This window comes from Erythrolamprus reginae, chromosome Z (genome assembly GCF_031021105.1).
Source record: "Erythrolamprus reginae isolate rEryReg1 chromosome Z, rEryReg1.hap1, whole genome shotgun sequence".
Taxonomy (NCBI): Eukaryota; Metazoa; Chordata; class Lepidosauria; order Squamata; family Dipsadidae; genus Erythrolamprus; species Erythrolamprus reginae.
Genome location: NC_091963.1, coordinates 103,701,914 through 103,719,347, shown reverse-complemented (window position 1 = coordinate 103,719,347; position 17,434 = coordinate 103,701,914). Strand labels below are relative to the sequence as shown.

General features: G+C 43.2%; 1 protein-coding gene across 8 annotated transcripts in view; it reads left to right on the top strand.

Moving 5' to 3' along the window:
• FBXL20 (F-box and leucine rich repeat protein 20) overlaps positions 1–17,434 on the top strand; it is a 72,543-nt gene that overhangs the window by 11,417 nt on the left and 43,692 nt on the right. For all 8 annotated transcript variants that reach the window (XM_070728983.1, XM_070728986.1, XM_070728987.1 and 5 more), the window contains one exon: positions 14,312–14,373. In XM_070728983.1, the coding sequence (XP_070585084.1) occupies positions 14,312–14,373 (62 nt within the window). The remainder of the gene's footprint in view (positions 1–14,311; positions 14,374–17,434) is intronic.

Sequence of the window (17,434 nt, the reverse complement as noted above, 5' to 3'; positions counted from 1 at the left end):
TTGTTTGTAGCAGATGGACTTTTTTTTTAAAACTAAGAGGATTGTCTTGGCTTTTTTCCAACCAACCAAAGATGCCAGCAATCAACTATGAAAGAGGTAGCAGTCTTCCGTACTTAGCATGGGTTGCTAAATAATGACTCATTTTGCTATATGTTGACCTGCCTAATTGTTGAGATCTTAATGAAGATAAATTTCCAATAAAGGCCGATATTCAATCAAATTACTATTTTTGAAAGTACTATGGTAAATTAAAATCTCTTTCAACAGAAAATCTTAGCCTATCATATACAATTCCTTAAGAGTCTATCAATTTGAATAAAATACTTTTTGATCTCAATTACCATAATTAACTGTGGACTACCTGAACTCTACACCCATAATGGCGAACCTATGGCATGTGTGCCACAGATGGCCTGCAGAGCCATATCAGAAGGCGCGCAAGACATTGCCCTATGTTGGATCCAGCACGCACACACGTGCTAGTTAGTTGATTTTTGGCCTAGTTTTCAGGGAAGCCTCCTAAATCCTGGGGATGATGAAAAACAGCCCAATGAGCCAGCTGGAAATTTATTTCCGATGGCATTTTTTTGCCATCCCCAAGCTTTAGAAGTCTGATGTGAGTGCACCTGCAAACCCTTTTGACATGCGACCCAAAAAAGGTTCAACGTCACTACTCTATACTCTGAATCTACCATTGTAATACCAGTAATCATTACACAGTTGAAAAATTAAGACAAAAAGCAGGGGAGAAAATGGATAATACTGGCAGCTGACATGATAAAATTCATTTGATCTAAAATAAATGGTTACTTTGTTGTATTGATTGCAAGAAGTAAATTTGAATCCATTTAATAAAATAGGAGGCTATGCCTAGACAAAATTTACTTTACAAAATTAATTAAAATCAATTAAAATTAAAATTAACTTTGGAAAAAGTGTTTTTGAACATCACAGGTAATTAATTCAATAGATTTATTCTATATTGAGACATATCTGTAATGTCTATTAATGAACATAAATTTCCCATTTTTTGTGATGGGCAAATTAGATTCTTCGCCAAAAGTCTTAGAATCCCTTAATAAAAATATCTAGGTATCTAGGTATTTTGTCCCAAGCCCCTCGGGAGTTGGGCGGCATACAAATATGAATGGATGGATGGATGGATGGATGGATGGATGGATGGATGGATGGATAGATAGATAGATAGATAGATAGATAGATAGATAGGTAGGTAGATAATATTAATTAGTGTAATCTGTTTAGGAACTTTTATCTGGTTTTAAAATAATATTGTATAAATGTTATAAAAAGTGAAGGCAATTTGCCACATTTAAATGATTGATTATTTCTAATGACACTGAAGCCAATAAATGTATAAGAAATGTATACCATTTGGCTGCGATGTTTTTCCATTTTTCATCAATTGAATTTGAATATCTTTTCTGATTTCAATTGTTCTTTTAAGACATTTTTGCAGTAATTATTTAATGCCGCACTAATTAAAAAAAACCCTACCCATTGCATGCAATTCATCCAGCATTATCCAAATTATAATAATGAATGGATTTTGTATCTTATAAGTATCAATCCTTAATTTGTTAATAGTTCAGAAATTCAGAAAGTTAACTTCAGACCAACAAGGTTCGCCTGGTGCACCAGTTGCGGCCCTATTTGGACCGGGAGTCACTGCTCACAGTCACTCATGCCCTCATCACCTTGAGGCTCGACTACTGTAATGCTCTCTACATGGGGCTACCTTTGAAAGTGTTCGGAAACTTCAGATCGTGCAGAATGCAGCTGCGAGAGCTACCGTGTTTCCCCGATAGTAAGACCCCCCCGATTGTAAGACATATGGGGGGTTTCAGGGGGGTCGGCTAATATAAGCCATACCCCGAAAGTAAGATATATGTCTTACTTTCAGGGAAACACTTGGCGAGCGGAGAGGCGGTCACCAAGCGCCCCCCTGACAGCGTTCGGCGGCTTCCGAAGCGACGCTGGGCGAAAGAGGGCGGCCAGCAGCGGCGGAAGGTGAGAGGTGCCTCTTCGCGCGCTCGATCTGCCGGAGAGCCGGAGAAGAAGGCACCTCTCGCCTTCTGCTGCTGGCCGCCCGCCCTCTTTCGCCCAGCGCCGCTTGAAAGGACCCCCCCCCCTTTCCACCCCTTGTCGCCCGACAAAGGAGAAACTTCTGCAAATCGTGCGCCGTCTCCAGCGCTCTCTCCGGGTCGGGTTGTGTGAAAGAGGCCGGGGTTGGGGGAAGGGGAGAGGTAAGATGTGTTTGGTTTTTTTTGCAACGCCGCTCCATTGGGGAAAGAGGGAAGGTGGTTCGCTCGGAGTTGGGGCTGAACAGAAGCGCGTGGAGAAGCCCAACCTTGGGGTGGGGTGGGGGAGAAGGGAGAGCAAGGAGGGCCATTGTGCATTGCCAGGTGGTGGGGGTCTCCCCCAGTTCAAAAGGTGCCTTGGCTGGAAGAGTAGCTGGTTTCCAGGGCATAAACTGGCTCGCTTCCGGGGATGGTGCACATCCGCTCACTTGCAGGGAAACAGCTTTGGGGCTAAAGAGGCGCTCCGGGCGCAAGATTGTATCCCGAGTAGTAATTCCATTTACTGCTCCGATGTGCCTCGCTGCAGGCTTTCTGTCAACGAAATAACAGCAACATGTTCTCGGAAGCCACCGCCTCTTCCCCTGCCTCGCTGCCCCTTGTCTCGGGCGACAAGGGGTGGAAAGGGGGGGGGGGTCCGGAGTTGCGCCCTCCTTCGCCCGCCTCCTTTCCAATGTAAGACATACCCCTAAAGTAAGACATAGTGGGGCTTTTGGGGGTAAAAAGAAAGTAAGACACTGCCTTACTATCGGGGAAACACGGTATCATGGGCTTTCCTAAATACGCCCATGTCACACCAACACTCCGCAGTCTGCATTGGTTGCCGATCAGTTTCCGGTCACAATTCAAAGTGTTCGTTATGACCTATAAAGCCCTTCATGGCACCGGACCAGAATATCTCCGGGACCGCCTTCTGCCGCCGCACGAATCCCAGCGACCAGTTAGGTCCCACAGAGTTGGCCTTCTCTGGGTCCCGTCAACTAAACAATGTTGTTTGGCGGGACCCAGGGGAAGAGCCTTCTCTGTGGCAGCCCCAACCCTTTGGAACCAACTCCCCCCAGATATCAGAGTTGCCCCCACCCTCCTAGCCTTTCGTAAGCTCCTTAAAACCCACCTCTGTCGTCAGGCATGCGGGAATTGATACTTTCCCTCCACCCAAGGCTTATAAAATTTATGCATGGTATGCTAGTATGTATGATTGGTTTCTAAATTGGGGTTTTAAATTAACTTAAATATTAGATTTGTTTACATTGTATTATTATTGCTGTGAGCCGCCCTGAGTCTGCGGAGAGGGGCGGCATACAATCAAGTAAGCATTACCCCAATCAAGAAACTGCCAAAGAGCCATCAGTAAACAGGCCAACCAAAGAATGTCTAAGACCGCCCCCATCCACACAGACAGGCAAGACTGTAGAATATAAACTGACAACAAACAGCACTCCTCACTAGCACTGATGATGTTATCTAGTTAGGGTAATGAAATAGCTTCAAGGAAACAAGCAAGTTCAGAGAATACCAAAGACCCCTCATTTTAGAAATATCATTTCTTTGATTTCAGATGATATGCTAACAATTTACCCATTATTACATCGAATTCCCAATGTTTTAGCTTTGATCCCTTCAAAGAGAGTTGAACTTTGTCAACATAAAAATTCCTTCAATTAATAAAATGATTATCTACTCTGAATTTAGGCTGTACAGACAAACTCAGAATATTAATGGATCACCAGCAGATTCTCTTTCTAAATTTGTAGATTTGATTGTTCCTCTGGGGATAGAAGTCTCCTTTCATTTGTGTCAGGACAATTCAATTTCCATGTTATGAGCACCACATTGAAAGGCACAGAGGTTTATAGTCCCTATGGTAACTCAGCTTGTCTCAGGTGATCTGAGGCATAACAAACATATATGGATAGACTTTGAACCTTGCTTTTGTGTTAGATTAGTTGCTATGTAATTAACATTACCATCAAACATTTGCCATGATCAGATCATTTCCCAGTTTGAATGTGATTGACTGTTACTAGGGTTCCATAGAGCAAGTCTGCCTCAGCTTCCTCATGGTTTCTGATGAGTATTTGAAGGCTTATCTGACAATCTTAACAAATTAACCTATTAAGGACCTGGTTAAACAGAATAACTAACTGGGAGGAAAGGGACCTTGGAGATCTTCTAGTCCAGTCCCCTGCCAGGGATTATGCCTTAATCCCCTGATTAAAGCATAATCCCAGTTTTAAAAATCCATAAACAGTTAAACAGTGTACGTAAACCAGGGCTTTGATTTTCCACATTAGATTCCAGTTGCTGTCAGCCCCAACCAACCTGGCCATTGGTCAGGGATTATGGGAGTTATAGCCCAGTAACATCCAAAGGACCAAAATATACTATTGCTGAAAATACTTAAAAATCTAAAGATATTTATCTGATAACATGCATTTCATCTGCTCATGCATTCTGCCTAAAAAAAATTACATATAGTAAAGAAGACATTACTAAAGTACAGTGGTACCTCTACCTACGAATACCTATACTTATGAACTTTTCTAGATACGAACCAGATTTTTTTGCCTTTTCTCACAAACCATTTTCCACTCACGAACCCAAGCCTCTGAAACTGTAACCAGAAAAGGCAGGGAGTAGCCTCCGTGGGAGGAAATAGGGCGGAAAAGGTGGGGAGAAGCCTCTGTGGGGCCTCTCTAGGAACCTCCTGGGAGGAAACAGCTTCCACCCTCCCTGTGGTTTCCCCAGTCGCAAGTATTATTTGCTTTTACATCGATTCCTATGGGAAAAATTGCTGCTGCTTACAAACTTTTCTACTGAAGAACCCGGTCACAGAATGAATTAAATTCATAAGCAGAGGTACCACTGTAATAGAATTTGCAAGCGTTTGAGGGACACTTTTTATTAGCAAGATGAACTTTTTAAAATGACCATTTTAGCTAATTTATGTTTAACAAACTTTGTTTTTCAAACTCATACTCTATAATGCACTTACAAGCAGTGAATCAAAATTGTATATATTTCAATCAGAAGAACATAAAACATAAGGAAATGAAAAAAGAATGTCTTTAAAGTAATTCGCAACCAATGTAATGATGTTTTGTTCTGTACAATTCTGTATCTACCATAGCTTTGCCTACAGTAAACATCAGGGCCCTTTATAAAGCCATCCCCGCTCGCGGGGAATAAGGGACCGCTGCTTGAAAGCGGTCCCTCGTTCCGGCCCCATGGACTCAGTCCGGAGAACTGGTGGCAAGCAAAATCTGGATCCTGGCTCAGGCTGTTGCTGTTTAATGCCAGACCTGCTGTAAATAAAGCTCCCCTCATACAAGATTTACTCCTGGAGGAGGAGGAAGACCTGGCATGTGTGACTGAGACCTGGCTGGGCCCAGAGGGAGGAGTTCCTCTCTTGGAAATGTGCCCAGCTGGGTTTCTTGTGTGGCACCAGCCGCAACCCCTGGGAAGGGGGGCAGGAGTGGCCATTAAAGCCAGGAAGACCATCAAGCTGTGTAGGCTCGCTGCCCCTGAGATTGCGGGTTGTGAGTCCCTTCTTATGAGGTTGAACCTAGGGGTACAGGTGGACTTGTTGATCACATACTTGCCTCCCAGCTGCGTATCAACAGCCCTGCCTGCGCTACTCGAGGAGGTAGCCGGGCTGGCGGCGGAATCCCCCAGACCTATTGTCTTGGGGAATTTTAATCTGCCGTCCCTTGGCGAATTCTCCGGGCTGGTGCAGGAGTTCATGGCAACCATGGACCTGACTCAAGTAATTCAGGGTCCAACTCATGAGAGGGGGCATACTCTCGACATGATTTTCCTCTCAGGGCAGTTTAATGATCTGATATTAAGGTGCCTAGAGATGTTGCCTTTGTCATGGTCAGATCATTTTCTATTGCGGTTTGATTTTAAGGCTCCAATCCTCCCCTTCAGGGAGGTGGAACCGATTAGGAGACTCTGCCCCAGATGCCTGATGGATCCAGAAGGTTTTCAAAGGGCACTTGGGGTTCTGCCGGATTCGCTTGTACACAGTTCAGTAGAGTCTCTTGCTGCGGCCTGGAATACAGCTGCGATGGAGGGTCTAGACCGAATTGCGTCGTTGCGACCTCTCTGGAGATCTCCTTGGTTTACTGAGGAGCTCGGGGGAATGAAATGCCAGAAGAGAGGTCTAGAGAAGCGTTGGAGGAAAACCAGACCCGAGTCTGACCGAACACTTGTAAAAGCTCATATGGAGATTTACAAAGTGGCAATCAGGTCGACAAGACGTGCATACAATGTCGGCCTGATTGCATCTGCAGAATCCCGCCCAGCTGCCCTGTTTAAGGTGACTCGCTCCCTCCTTAATCAGGGGGGAGTTGAGGAACCCAGGGTAGTGCTGAAGCCTTTAACAAGTTTTTCGCAGATAAAATCGCTCAAATCTGGACTGATCTTGACTCTAATTGAAGTGCAGAGTCCGCTGACAATGAGTCAGTCAAGGTGACAGGGGCTTGTCTTAGTTCACCTGTTTGGAGCAAACACCTGATGAAGTGGACAAGGCCATTTGAGCAGGGAGTTCTGCCACTTGCTTATTGGACCCGTGTCCCTTGTGGCTGGTCTTGGCCAGCAGGGAGGTGACACAGAGCTGGGTCCAGGAGATTACCAACGCTTCTCTAAGGGAGGGGTCCTTCCCGGCTCCCTACAAGGAGGCACTTGTGCGCCCCCTCTTCAAGAAGCCTTCCCTGGACCCAGCTGTATTTAATAATAATAATATCGTCCTGTCTCCAATCTTCCTTTTATGAGGAAGATTGCTGAGAAGGTGGTGTCAGATTCAGATCTGGCTACAGCACGGAAACTACTTTGGTCATGATGATGGATGATTTCTATCGGGCCCAAGACAGGGGTTTATCCTCTGTCCTGGTGCTTCTTGACCTCTCAACGGCTTTCGATGCCATCAAATGGTGGAAGGTCTTAAGCATAAAACGTATCAGGAAAGACTTAATGAACTCAATCTGTATAGTCTGGAGGACAGAAGGAAAAGGGGGGACATGATCGAAACATTTAAATATATTAAAGGGTTAAATAAGGTCCAGGAGGGAAGTGTTTTTAATAGGAAAGTGAACACAAGAACAAGGGGACACAATCTGAAGTTAGTTGGGGGAAAGATCAAAAGCAACATGAGAAAATATTATTTTACTGAAAGAGTAGTAGATCCTTGGAACAAACTTCCAGCAGATGTGGTAGATAAATCCACAGTAACTGAATTTAAACATGCCTGGGATAAACATATATCCATCCTAAGATAAAATACAGAAAATAGTATAAGGGCAGACTAGATGGACCATGAGGTCTTTTTCTGCCGTCAGACTTGTATGTTTCTATGTTTCTAACCATGGTATGCTTCTGCGCCGGCTAGTGGGGTTGGGAGTGGAAGGCACTGTTCTTCAGTGGTTCTCCTACCTCTCCGGTCGGTCGCAGTCGGTGTTAGTGGGGGGTAAGAGGTCAACCTTTAGGCCTCTCCCTTGTAGGGTGCCTTGAGTCAGTCCTATCCCCCCTGCTATTTAATATCTACATAAAACCACTGGGTGAGATCATCCAAGGGCATGGGATGAGGTATCATCAGTACGCTGATGATACCCAGCTATACATCTCCACCCCATGTCCAGTCAACGAAGCAGTGGAAGTGATGTGCCGGTGCCTGGAGGTTGTTAGGCTCTGGAGGGGGGTCAACAGGCTCAAACTCAACCCTGACAAGACGGAGTGGCTGTGGGTTTTGCCTCCCAAGAACAATTCCATCTGTCCGTCCATTACCTGGGGGGACTACTGACCCCCTCAGAGAGGGTCCGCAACTTGGGGCCTCCTCCTCGACCCACAGCTGACATTAGAACATCATCTCTCGGCAGTGGAGAGAGGGCCATTTAGCCAGGTTTGCCTGGTGCACCAGTTGCGGCCCTATTTGAATAGGGAGTCTCTGCTCACAGTCTCTCATGCCCTTATCACCTTGAGGTTCGACTACTGCAATGCTCTATACCTGGGGCTACCTTTGAAAAGCGTTCGAAAACTACAAATTGTGCAAAATTCAGCTGCGCGAGCAGTCACGGGCTTTTTTTCTCCAACACTCTGTGGTCTGCATTAGTTGCCAATTGGTTTTTTAGCCCAATTCAAAGTGTTGGTTATGACCTATAAAGCCCTACATGGCATGAGACTAGAATACCTCCGAGACCTCCACTGAAGAACAGTGCCTCCCACTTCCAACCCCTCCAGCCGGCGCAGAAGGATACTATGGTTGATGGTATCAAAAGCCGCCGAGAGGTCAAGAAGCACCAGGGCAGAGGATAAACCCCTGTCCTGGGCCTGCCAGAGATCATCCATCAACGTGACCAAAGCAGTGTCCATGCTGTAGCCGGGCCTGAATTCTGACTGTTGAGGGCCTAGATAATTGGCTTCTTCAAAGGACCGTTGGAGCTGGAGTGACACCACCTTCTTGACAACCTTCCCCATAAAGGGAAGGTTTGAGACTGGACGATAATTGTTAAGTATGGGTGGGTCCAGGGAAGGCTTCTTGAGGAGGTGGTGCACAAGTGCCTCCTTGTAGGGAGCTGGAAAGGATCCCTTCCTCAAAGAAGCATTGACAATCTCCTGGACCCAGCTCCTTGTCACCTCTCTGCTGGCCGAAACCAGCCAAGAGGGACACAGATCCAGTAAACGGGTGGCGAAACTCACAGCTCCAATGGCCTTGTCCACTTCATCAGGTGTCACCAGGTTAAACCCCTCCCAGACAGATGGACAAGGACGGGCCCAAGTCACCTCAACTGACTCATTGTCAGTCAACTCTGTTATCCAATCGGAGTCAAGGTCTGTTCGGATCCAAGTGATTTTATCAGCGAAAAATGAGTTAAAATCCTTGGCACTGCTCTGTATGGTCTCCCCAACCCCCGATTAAGAAGGGAGTGAGTCACCCTTAACAGAGCGGCCAGGCGAGATTCCGCTGATGCGATCAAGGCGGCATGGTACGCGCATCTTGGCACCTTGAGCGCCACTTTGTAAGTCTTAATATGAGCTCTTACAAGTGTTCGATCGGACTCGGATTTACTTTTCCTCCATTGCTTCTCTAGACGTCTATTCTGGCGTTTCAACTCCTGGAGTTCCTTGGTGAACCAAGGAGCTCTCTGGGGTCTACTGCCACAGAGAGGTCGCAATGGCACAATCTGGTCAAGAGCCTCTGTCGCAGCCTTGTTCCAGGCCACGGCAAGAGACTCTGCCAAACTGTGAACGAGTATATCTGGTATAACCCCAAGAGCCCTCTGAAAGCCCTCTGGGGGAGGATTGGAGCCAAGAAATCAATTAAATTCAGACATAATATATCTGTAATACACCTATTTTGTATGTAGCTAACATTATGACTATATTATTACTATATTATATTATTATAATATAATTATATAAATATTTATATAAATAATATTAACTAATCTACTTTATTACTTACAATTTATTACTTAACTGACATTAAGTAATTTTTATTTCCATATATTGCCAGTGTACAGATACTTAAATTTAATTTTTCTCACTGAATCTTTTTTTAATGGAGTATAATTGGAAATTGGAAATGACCACTAACCCAAGCATCAGTCATAAGAGAGAAATCATATACTGTACTGCATAAAATTGGTCTCAGTCAGAAATTTGTTGTAGCATTCTGATCCATCTGAAGATGTCATGCTGTAATCCAAAGATTAAAATATTTTATATCCTCCTCTTTAAATCTGATGAAAACAATAAGAATAACCATTTCGATTGTGTAAAAAAAATAGTTGTTTTAATTTTTAATTTAAAAATATGTACTTTTCAGACTATAAGATGCACTAAGGAAATGAAAATATCTGTGCATCTTATAGACTGAATATTCGTTCGTTCGTTCGTTCGTTCGTTCGTTCGTTCATTTGGATTTGTAACTCCTGAGGGATTTTGGGCTGCTCATAAAATAACATATACAATGTAATATAAAAATCCTTTAAAATAGTTTAAAACAATTAAAATAGTTTAAAAACCCATGCATGTCATTAATGGCTGGATCCCAATGGTTTACTATCTGATCATCGGCCCCAAGCCTGCCAGAAAAAACAGGTTTTATGGCTTTCTGGAAGGCCAGTAGGGTGGGGGTAGTCCAGATCTTGGGAGGTGGCTGGTTCTAAAGAGTCGTAAAGAGTCGGAGCAGCCACAGAGAAGGCCCTCCCCCACAGACCATGTTACACCAACACTCCGCAGTCTGCATTGGTTACCAATCAGTTTCCAGTCACAATTCCAGTCAGTTTCCAGTCACATAACCAACACAAGTGTTGGTTATGACCTATAAAGCCCTCCATGGCATCAGACCGCCTTCTGCCGCACAAATCCCAGTGACCGGTTAGGTCCCACAGAGTTGGCCTTCTCCGGGTCCCGTCGACGAAAATCAACTACCCCCAGAGATTATGATTGCCCCCACCCTCCTTGCCTTTCGCAAACTCCTTAAAACCCACTTCTGCATGGGAAAATTGATTCCCCTGGGCCGTTTTCGCTTTATGTATGGTTTTTGTCTGAGATGTATGACTATTTTTTATATTAAGGGGTTTTAAATTGTTTTTAAATATTGGATTTGTACTTTTTTCATGTTGTGAGCCGCTCCAAGTCTTCGGAGAGGAGCAGCATACAAATCTAATAAATGATGATGATGATGATGAGTGACTGTGAGGTGATAAGGGCATGCGAGCCTCCTGATCCAAGCATGGTCGCAATTGGTGCACTAGGCAAACCTGAGCCAAAGTTCCTCTAATCACAGCTGTCAGATGTTGGTCTAATCCTAGCTGTGAGTCTTGGAGGACACCCAAATTGCAAACCCGTTCTGAGTGGGGTAATTCCCCCCGAACCAAAGATGGACAGTCAATGTCATCTTTCGGAGGCAATGCTCACAGCCACTGGGTCTTGTCAGGGTTAATTTTGAGCCTGTTAATTCCCATCCTGACCTTTATAGCCTCCAGGCACTGGCACATCACTTCTACAGCCTGATCCAGAATGCCACGGGATGGAGATATATAGCTGGGTATCATCAGCATATTGCTGATACCTCACCCCATGTTGTTGGATGATCTCACCCAGTGGTTTCATGCAGATGTTAAATAAGAGAGGAGAGAGGACTGAACCCTGGGGCATCCCGCAGAGCAGTTGATCTCTGTCCTCCTACCAACACTATTGCGACTGACCAACTTGTCGCCCCCATAGCCTTGTCCACATCCTCAGGAGTCACAGGATCAAATTCTTCCCGCACAACAGGACTAAGACCTACCCCTGCCATCTCGGTCGGAATTACGCAATCAGAGTCCAGGTCCATCTGAATCTGGGCTACTTTATCCACCAGAAATTGAACAAATTCCTCAGTTCTACCTTGCAAGGGCTCCTCTGTTCCCTCTATATTAAGAAGGGAATGGGTCACACTAAAAAGAGCAGCTGGGTGCGAATCCACACCAGTAAGTGTGGGAAAATGAGAACATTTTGCTGCCCGTATTAACACTAGGTAAGTACATAAAGGCTCTTAGTAGTAGTGTTCGGTCAAGTTCAGAGTTATTGGTTCTCCAGCGTTGCTCTAGACATCTTTTCTGGCACTTCATCTCCTAGAGTTCCTCAATAAACCAAGGAGCTCTCCTGGATCCTCTGCCACGTAGAGGTCTCAAAGGCGCAATCTGATCTGATGACCCAGATGTCACCCTATTCCAGGCAACTAATAGGGGCTCAGCCGGATTATGAACAAAGCAGTTCAGTATTTCCCCAAGTTCCTTCTGCAACCCTTCCGGGTCCATTAGGCATCTGGGGCAGAACCACTTAATCCGCTCTGCCTCCCTGCGATGCCCTGTGAAGAACACTAGGTCAGGTTGTCGTCCCCCCCCCTCCATGAGTCGGACCCTGAACTACTGTCCCAAGTAACCTGAACTGTCCCAAGCCATGAACTCCTTAGTGGCTTCTGAGGAGTCGTCAAGCGAAGACAAGTTGAAGTTCTTAAGCACCATAAGCCTGGGGAACTCCACCGCCAACTTGGCTACAGCCTCTAGCAATACAGGCACGGTTGTTGCAATTCAACTGGGAGGCAGGTACGTCAACAACAAACTCAGCTGAACCCCTGAGTTCAAAGATTGATCCTGCGAGTATTAAGACTCTTCCGGACAATAATTGCCACTCCTCTACCCCTTCCCTGGAGTCGCGGCTGGTGCAGCGCCTGAAACCCATCTGGGCACATTTCCAAGAGGGGAACACCCCCTTTTGGCCCAGCCAGGTCTCAGTTATACATGCCAGGTCTTCCCCTTCTTCTCAGAGTAAAATTCAGACAAGAGAAGCTATATGTCACCAGCTATATGAGATGAGCCCGATTCCTATTCAGAGGGGCCAGAACAAATAATCATTCTAAGACAGGGAATCCTATTTCCACGAGAACAGCCTCCCTGCCCCCGCTCCCACCATATCTACCTCTCCCAGTCATAACTGTAATGCTCCAGTTCTCCAATGTCCCAGAGATGCCCTCCCCATCCACTTTAGCAGCCTCCCTCCTCCTCGGTAGGCAAGGTTTCCCATTCATATCAAGCCAGAGGTTGGATCTGCGCCCCCTTCTGCTTCTGTTTGCACACTTGGGTACCAATTGTTGGGTACCAATTGTTGACCCCGGCTCACCTAAGCACTCCAAATCCACTTCCTCAATCCCCAACCATCTTTCACACACACACCTTTATGTAAAAGCTAAACTATAGTTACAACACTTAGTAAAAGGTGGTAAAATTCTCAGCCAAAAGTCAATCGACTGCCGCAAGGTAACAAATATGCATTTCAGCTGGCAGCAATGGGGGTGGGAAAAGGAGAGGCGACAAAAGCCAAAAACTAGAGGCAGTCCCCCAAGTCTCTTGCCAGCAAAGAGCTCTTCAATTTTAGGTTGTTTTGCATTCTTCCCTGGTGGGAGAGATCCTGAGCTGGTTCCATGGTGCTTCTTTCTTTTCCCCATGCCTTATTAGTCCACAACCACCAAAGCTTGGTCTGTCTCCAGGAAATATTATTTAAATAAAAATATCCAATAAAAATTGTTTAAAAGATTGTTAAAATAAAATAAAAAATGTAGGAGGAAATGTAGGTGGAACTGCTAAAAAAACCCAAAAACACTCCACTCGATATAGATTTTAAAAAGTTGAAAAAGTAAAAAATAAGTTAAAAGTATAAAATATTTTGTTAAAATGTTAAAATGTAAAATAGAGTTAAAAATTTAAAAAGTTAAAAATAAATTAAAAGTACACTCCAAACAAGAAGAAGGCGCAGGAAAGCGGGCCCGTAGAACAGCCGAGAGAGCAACTGAGGCCAATCAGTGGTAGCAGTAATGGCCGTGGTGGTCATCTGAAGCACAGTCGCCACCGCCAGTCCAAGTCGACAAACAGGAACGGCGAACAGCAGACAATGAGAAAAATGCAGAGAGAATTGCCGAAGCTTGACTCGTCTGCTGACCATTTATTGGCTTGCGCATGCCCTGGTTTCAGGCCTTATTCTGGCCCATTTGGGTGGCTTTTTTCAGCCTGTTTTTGATGCTTTTTCATCTGCTTTTGAGGCATTTTGGTTAGTTTTTCTGGAAAATGGGCCGGAAAAAGTCTCAAAAACAGGCCAGGAAAAGCCTCAAAATCAAGCCAAAAAAGCCTTGAAAACAGGCAAAAAAAGCCTCAAAAGCAGGCCAGAAAAAAGAGAAAGAGCCAGAACAAGAGAAAGAGAAAGAGCCAGAACAAGCTTCAAAATTGGGTCAAAAAAGCCTAGAAAATGAGCTTTAAATAGCCTTTTAAAAAATGGGCAGAATAAAGGCTGGAAAAGTCCCGAAAATGGGGCGCACAGAGGCCAAAAACTTTTTGCTATTGTTTTCCTCTTCAAAATGTATGTGTGACATAGTCTGAAAAATACAGTACTTGACCTTTTCTTGTTATGCAAATTAAAACACATGCAAAATCAATATCTTCAATCTGCCCTGTAGTCATTTCCTGGTGATTTTATTAACGTGCACATAATTTCCTTGGCAACAACGTGGAGATGGTTTGTTATTATTTTTAAAATAAATGTACTTAAAGCTGTCAATCCAATCTGATTTAAGAATAACTTTTTTGTGCAAAAGTGCCATACTGATTTTGTTGTAAGAATATGATCTATTATGAAAATGCAGAAGACTTAATGCATGTTTTGCTTTTGTTTTGTAGATGTTCTCAAACAATGATGAGGCTGTGATCAACAAAAAGCTTCCCAAAGAGTTACTTCTTCGGTAAGATGTTTTCCGTTTTGTTCAAAGATTGAGCATAGGTTTAACTAACAATGAGAGTAAAGCAAGATGCTAATCGACTGCAAACAATTCCAAAGCCTAGATGCTGCAATCTGGAAAGCTATATTCTCAAACCTCTTGAATCATTTGCTGTATCAAATTAGTTCTGCTATATGCAGTACAGCCTTTCAACAGATTTTAAAAGCTGTTTTCAGTGTGGTTTGGCACAGTTAAAACTTGGTATCCCCAGTTCCTTCATAAAGAGTCATAAATTAAGGAGCAACATTATTTATTTATTTATTATTTATTTATTACTTAGATTTGTATGCCGCCCCTCTCCGAAGACTCGATTATGAACCTATTTTAAACCTATTTACAAATTTCAAAACAGTGCATTGAAATTAAGGTACAGTGGTACCTCAGGATACGAACCCCTCATCTTACGAACAACCTGAGATACGAACCCGGGGTTCAGAAATGTTTTGCCTCTTCTTACGAACTTTTTCCTTCTTACGAACCCGCCGCCACCGAGAAGCCCCGCCGCCCGGCTGTCGCTTTTTGAAACAGCCGGGGGGCTTCTCAGCATCCTCCTGAACCTGAACGCCAAACCCGAACTTCCGGGTTCGGCTTTCGGGAGGCCGCCGAGAAGCCCCCCCCCGGCTGTTTTAAAAGGTGACAGCCGGGTGGCGGCATTTTTTTGCGTTTTTTTTTTCCGTTGCACGGATTAATTGATCTTACATTGTTTCCTATGGGAAACAATGTTTCGTCTTACGAACTTTTCGTCTTACGAACCTCCCCCCGGAGCCAATTAGGTTTGTAAGACAAGGTATTACTGTATTTCTAAAACAAGATGGGAAATTGCTAGGTTTGTTTCAGATTCCAAAAAGAAGAAGAAGAAAGCCATATAGACAAGCAGTGATCTTCAGACTATTCTTTAACACACTCAGCTATCTTTGTTCAGATTCAAATTTGCTCCCAATAGACTGTATTGACCTTTTCTACTGTTTAGAGAAAAGAGAAAGAGTTCCATATTTGGAAAGGGTGTAGAAAGCTACTATATAATCTTGATATTTTTTTCTGTTCACAATTGCAGAATTGTAGGTCTCATCTTAGAGCAAAACCCGCAGTTTTAGGTTGATTTTAGCATTCCAGTTTAAGCTTTGTGGAAGGGAATGTCTGATCCTAGTTTTTGTTTTTGTTAGCCTTTTAACTACTCATCCATTCTCATGCTTTCAAACTCCAGCATTATGGCAATCTAAATAAAGAAGAGGAAAGTAAAATTTGCCTTAAAAATATATTTTTTTAAAAATTTAGCTTCTGCTTTTTTTGTGATTTACTTTGTTCCCATTCCCATAATTTTTCTGTTTCTTCTCTGTCAGCTTACTTTTTCTCCACATTAGTTTGTATTTAAGTCATTCCCTTTGCTTAGATGTTCTTTTATTTGATTGCTCTTTATCCTAACAATACTTTCAATCAAATTCACTATTCTGACATTTTGTCCTTCCTTTCATTAACTTCCCAGAGCTTCCTAAAAGAACCAATTTTATGACTTTTTCTAAATCACAGTAGGATGGAGCTATATGGGAATAGGTGAAGTGTGGTTCCAAAGAATTGTAGGCATCAATTGAGAGTCACTCTTCCTGATCCTATTATATAGCAGTTACAATTAAGAGTAGGTAGTCGATACCTGAGTCTTGTGCTGTGTAGAATTTTGAAGATGAAAATGAGAACATTAAATTGCACTCAGAAATCAGCTGATAACTGATCAGCACAATTAAACGTAATACTGTTATATGGGTGAAAGGATGAACTTCTGAATCATTTCAAAAAGCAAGCCATCTATATAATAGTCCTAACATTGACCAAGGCTTGAATGTTTATGAGTAGGATCATTACTGGGTGGAATTTGCAAAGACTATTCTAGTCACATCAGTACTGAGCAAGAGCTATAAGTCAAAAGGGCCCATACATTATGAAAAGGGCCCACACATTATTGCCATGGGACCATGCATCCATCCAGAATTAGAAGTGGAATTTTCATGCTAGGATTGGTCCTAAATATATTCTTCCTCATTCAGACCCAAAGAGCCTCCAGGCACTGGAACAGCCTCTTGACTTCACTTGTTCAAATAAAGTTGATTTTGTTTTTGTTATAACTTCATATTCATGTCCAAAGATATTTGCCTTTAGAAGAGGAAAAATAGAGGGGGAAATCATGATTTTTAGAAATTTTATGAATCTTTAAGGCATGTGTAATTATTACACTTTGTAATCATTTTCATCTCCCATACATTAGGTACAGTTTGTGTAGTCAGAACAAAAGAAGGGATTTTCAAAAAAAAATAAAAATCAAGCTACAGAATTTGTTAGTTAAAAATAAATTCCTGGAAATCTTTATCCAGAGCCAAAACCGTAGTGCTAGAAAATTGTCTATTTGCTTATAATCTTAGAATACAGTTTGAAAAATCTCAATCTAAGGGACCCATTCTAAAAGCAATAGAAAATCATCCAAATCAGTTCTGTCGCAAGACATTTTTGCTCTCTGATGCCAAGATCTGCCAGTGGAATAGTGAGATATGATAAACTAAAGGGTTAGGCCAGGTTGAGGGTAATTCTAAGCAATTTCCAACACTTTAAATCCAGTAGAATCTCCAGAAGAACAATCCCCTCTTCTGGGCTGGATAAGGAGATCAGCAGAGATTTAGCTATACTAACGATAGCTCATCCTCAGCAGATGGCAGCACCTAGCAAACCTTGCTGCTCTCAGAAAAGTTTAATATGGTCAGACCTGATTAGCAGAAACATCTGTGTATCCCACAGTTTGAATCACACTCATTTCTATTGTTAAGTTTACAGTACTCTTGAAAGCCCAGATCTGTAATGTTACTACAGACTTTCTGGTTATACCAGTTTTATATTCTCATTATTCAGCATAGGCAATTTCTTTAGGATGAATAACGGAGAGTAGCAGTTTTCATTTTTTAAACTGAGCAATAGACTCCAATGTGAGATCTAAGACCTGATTATCAAAAAGCTACAAATCCATTAGCTTTGGCTCTTGATA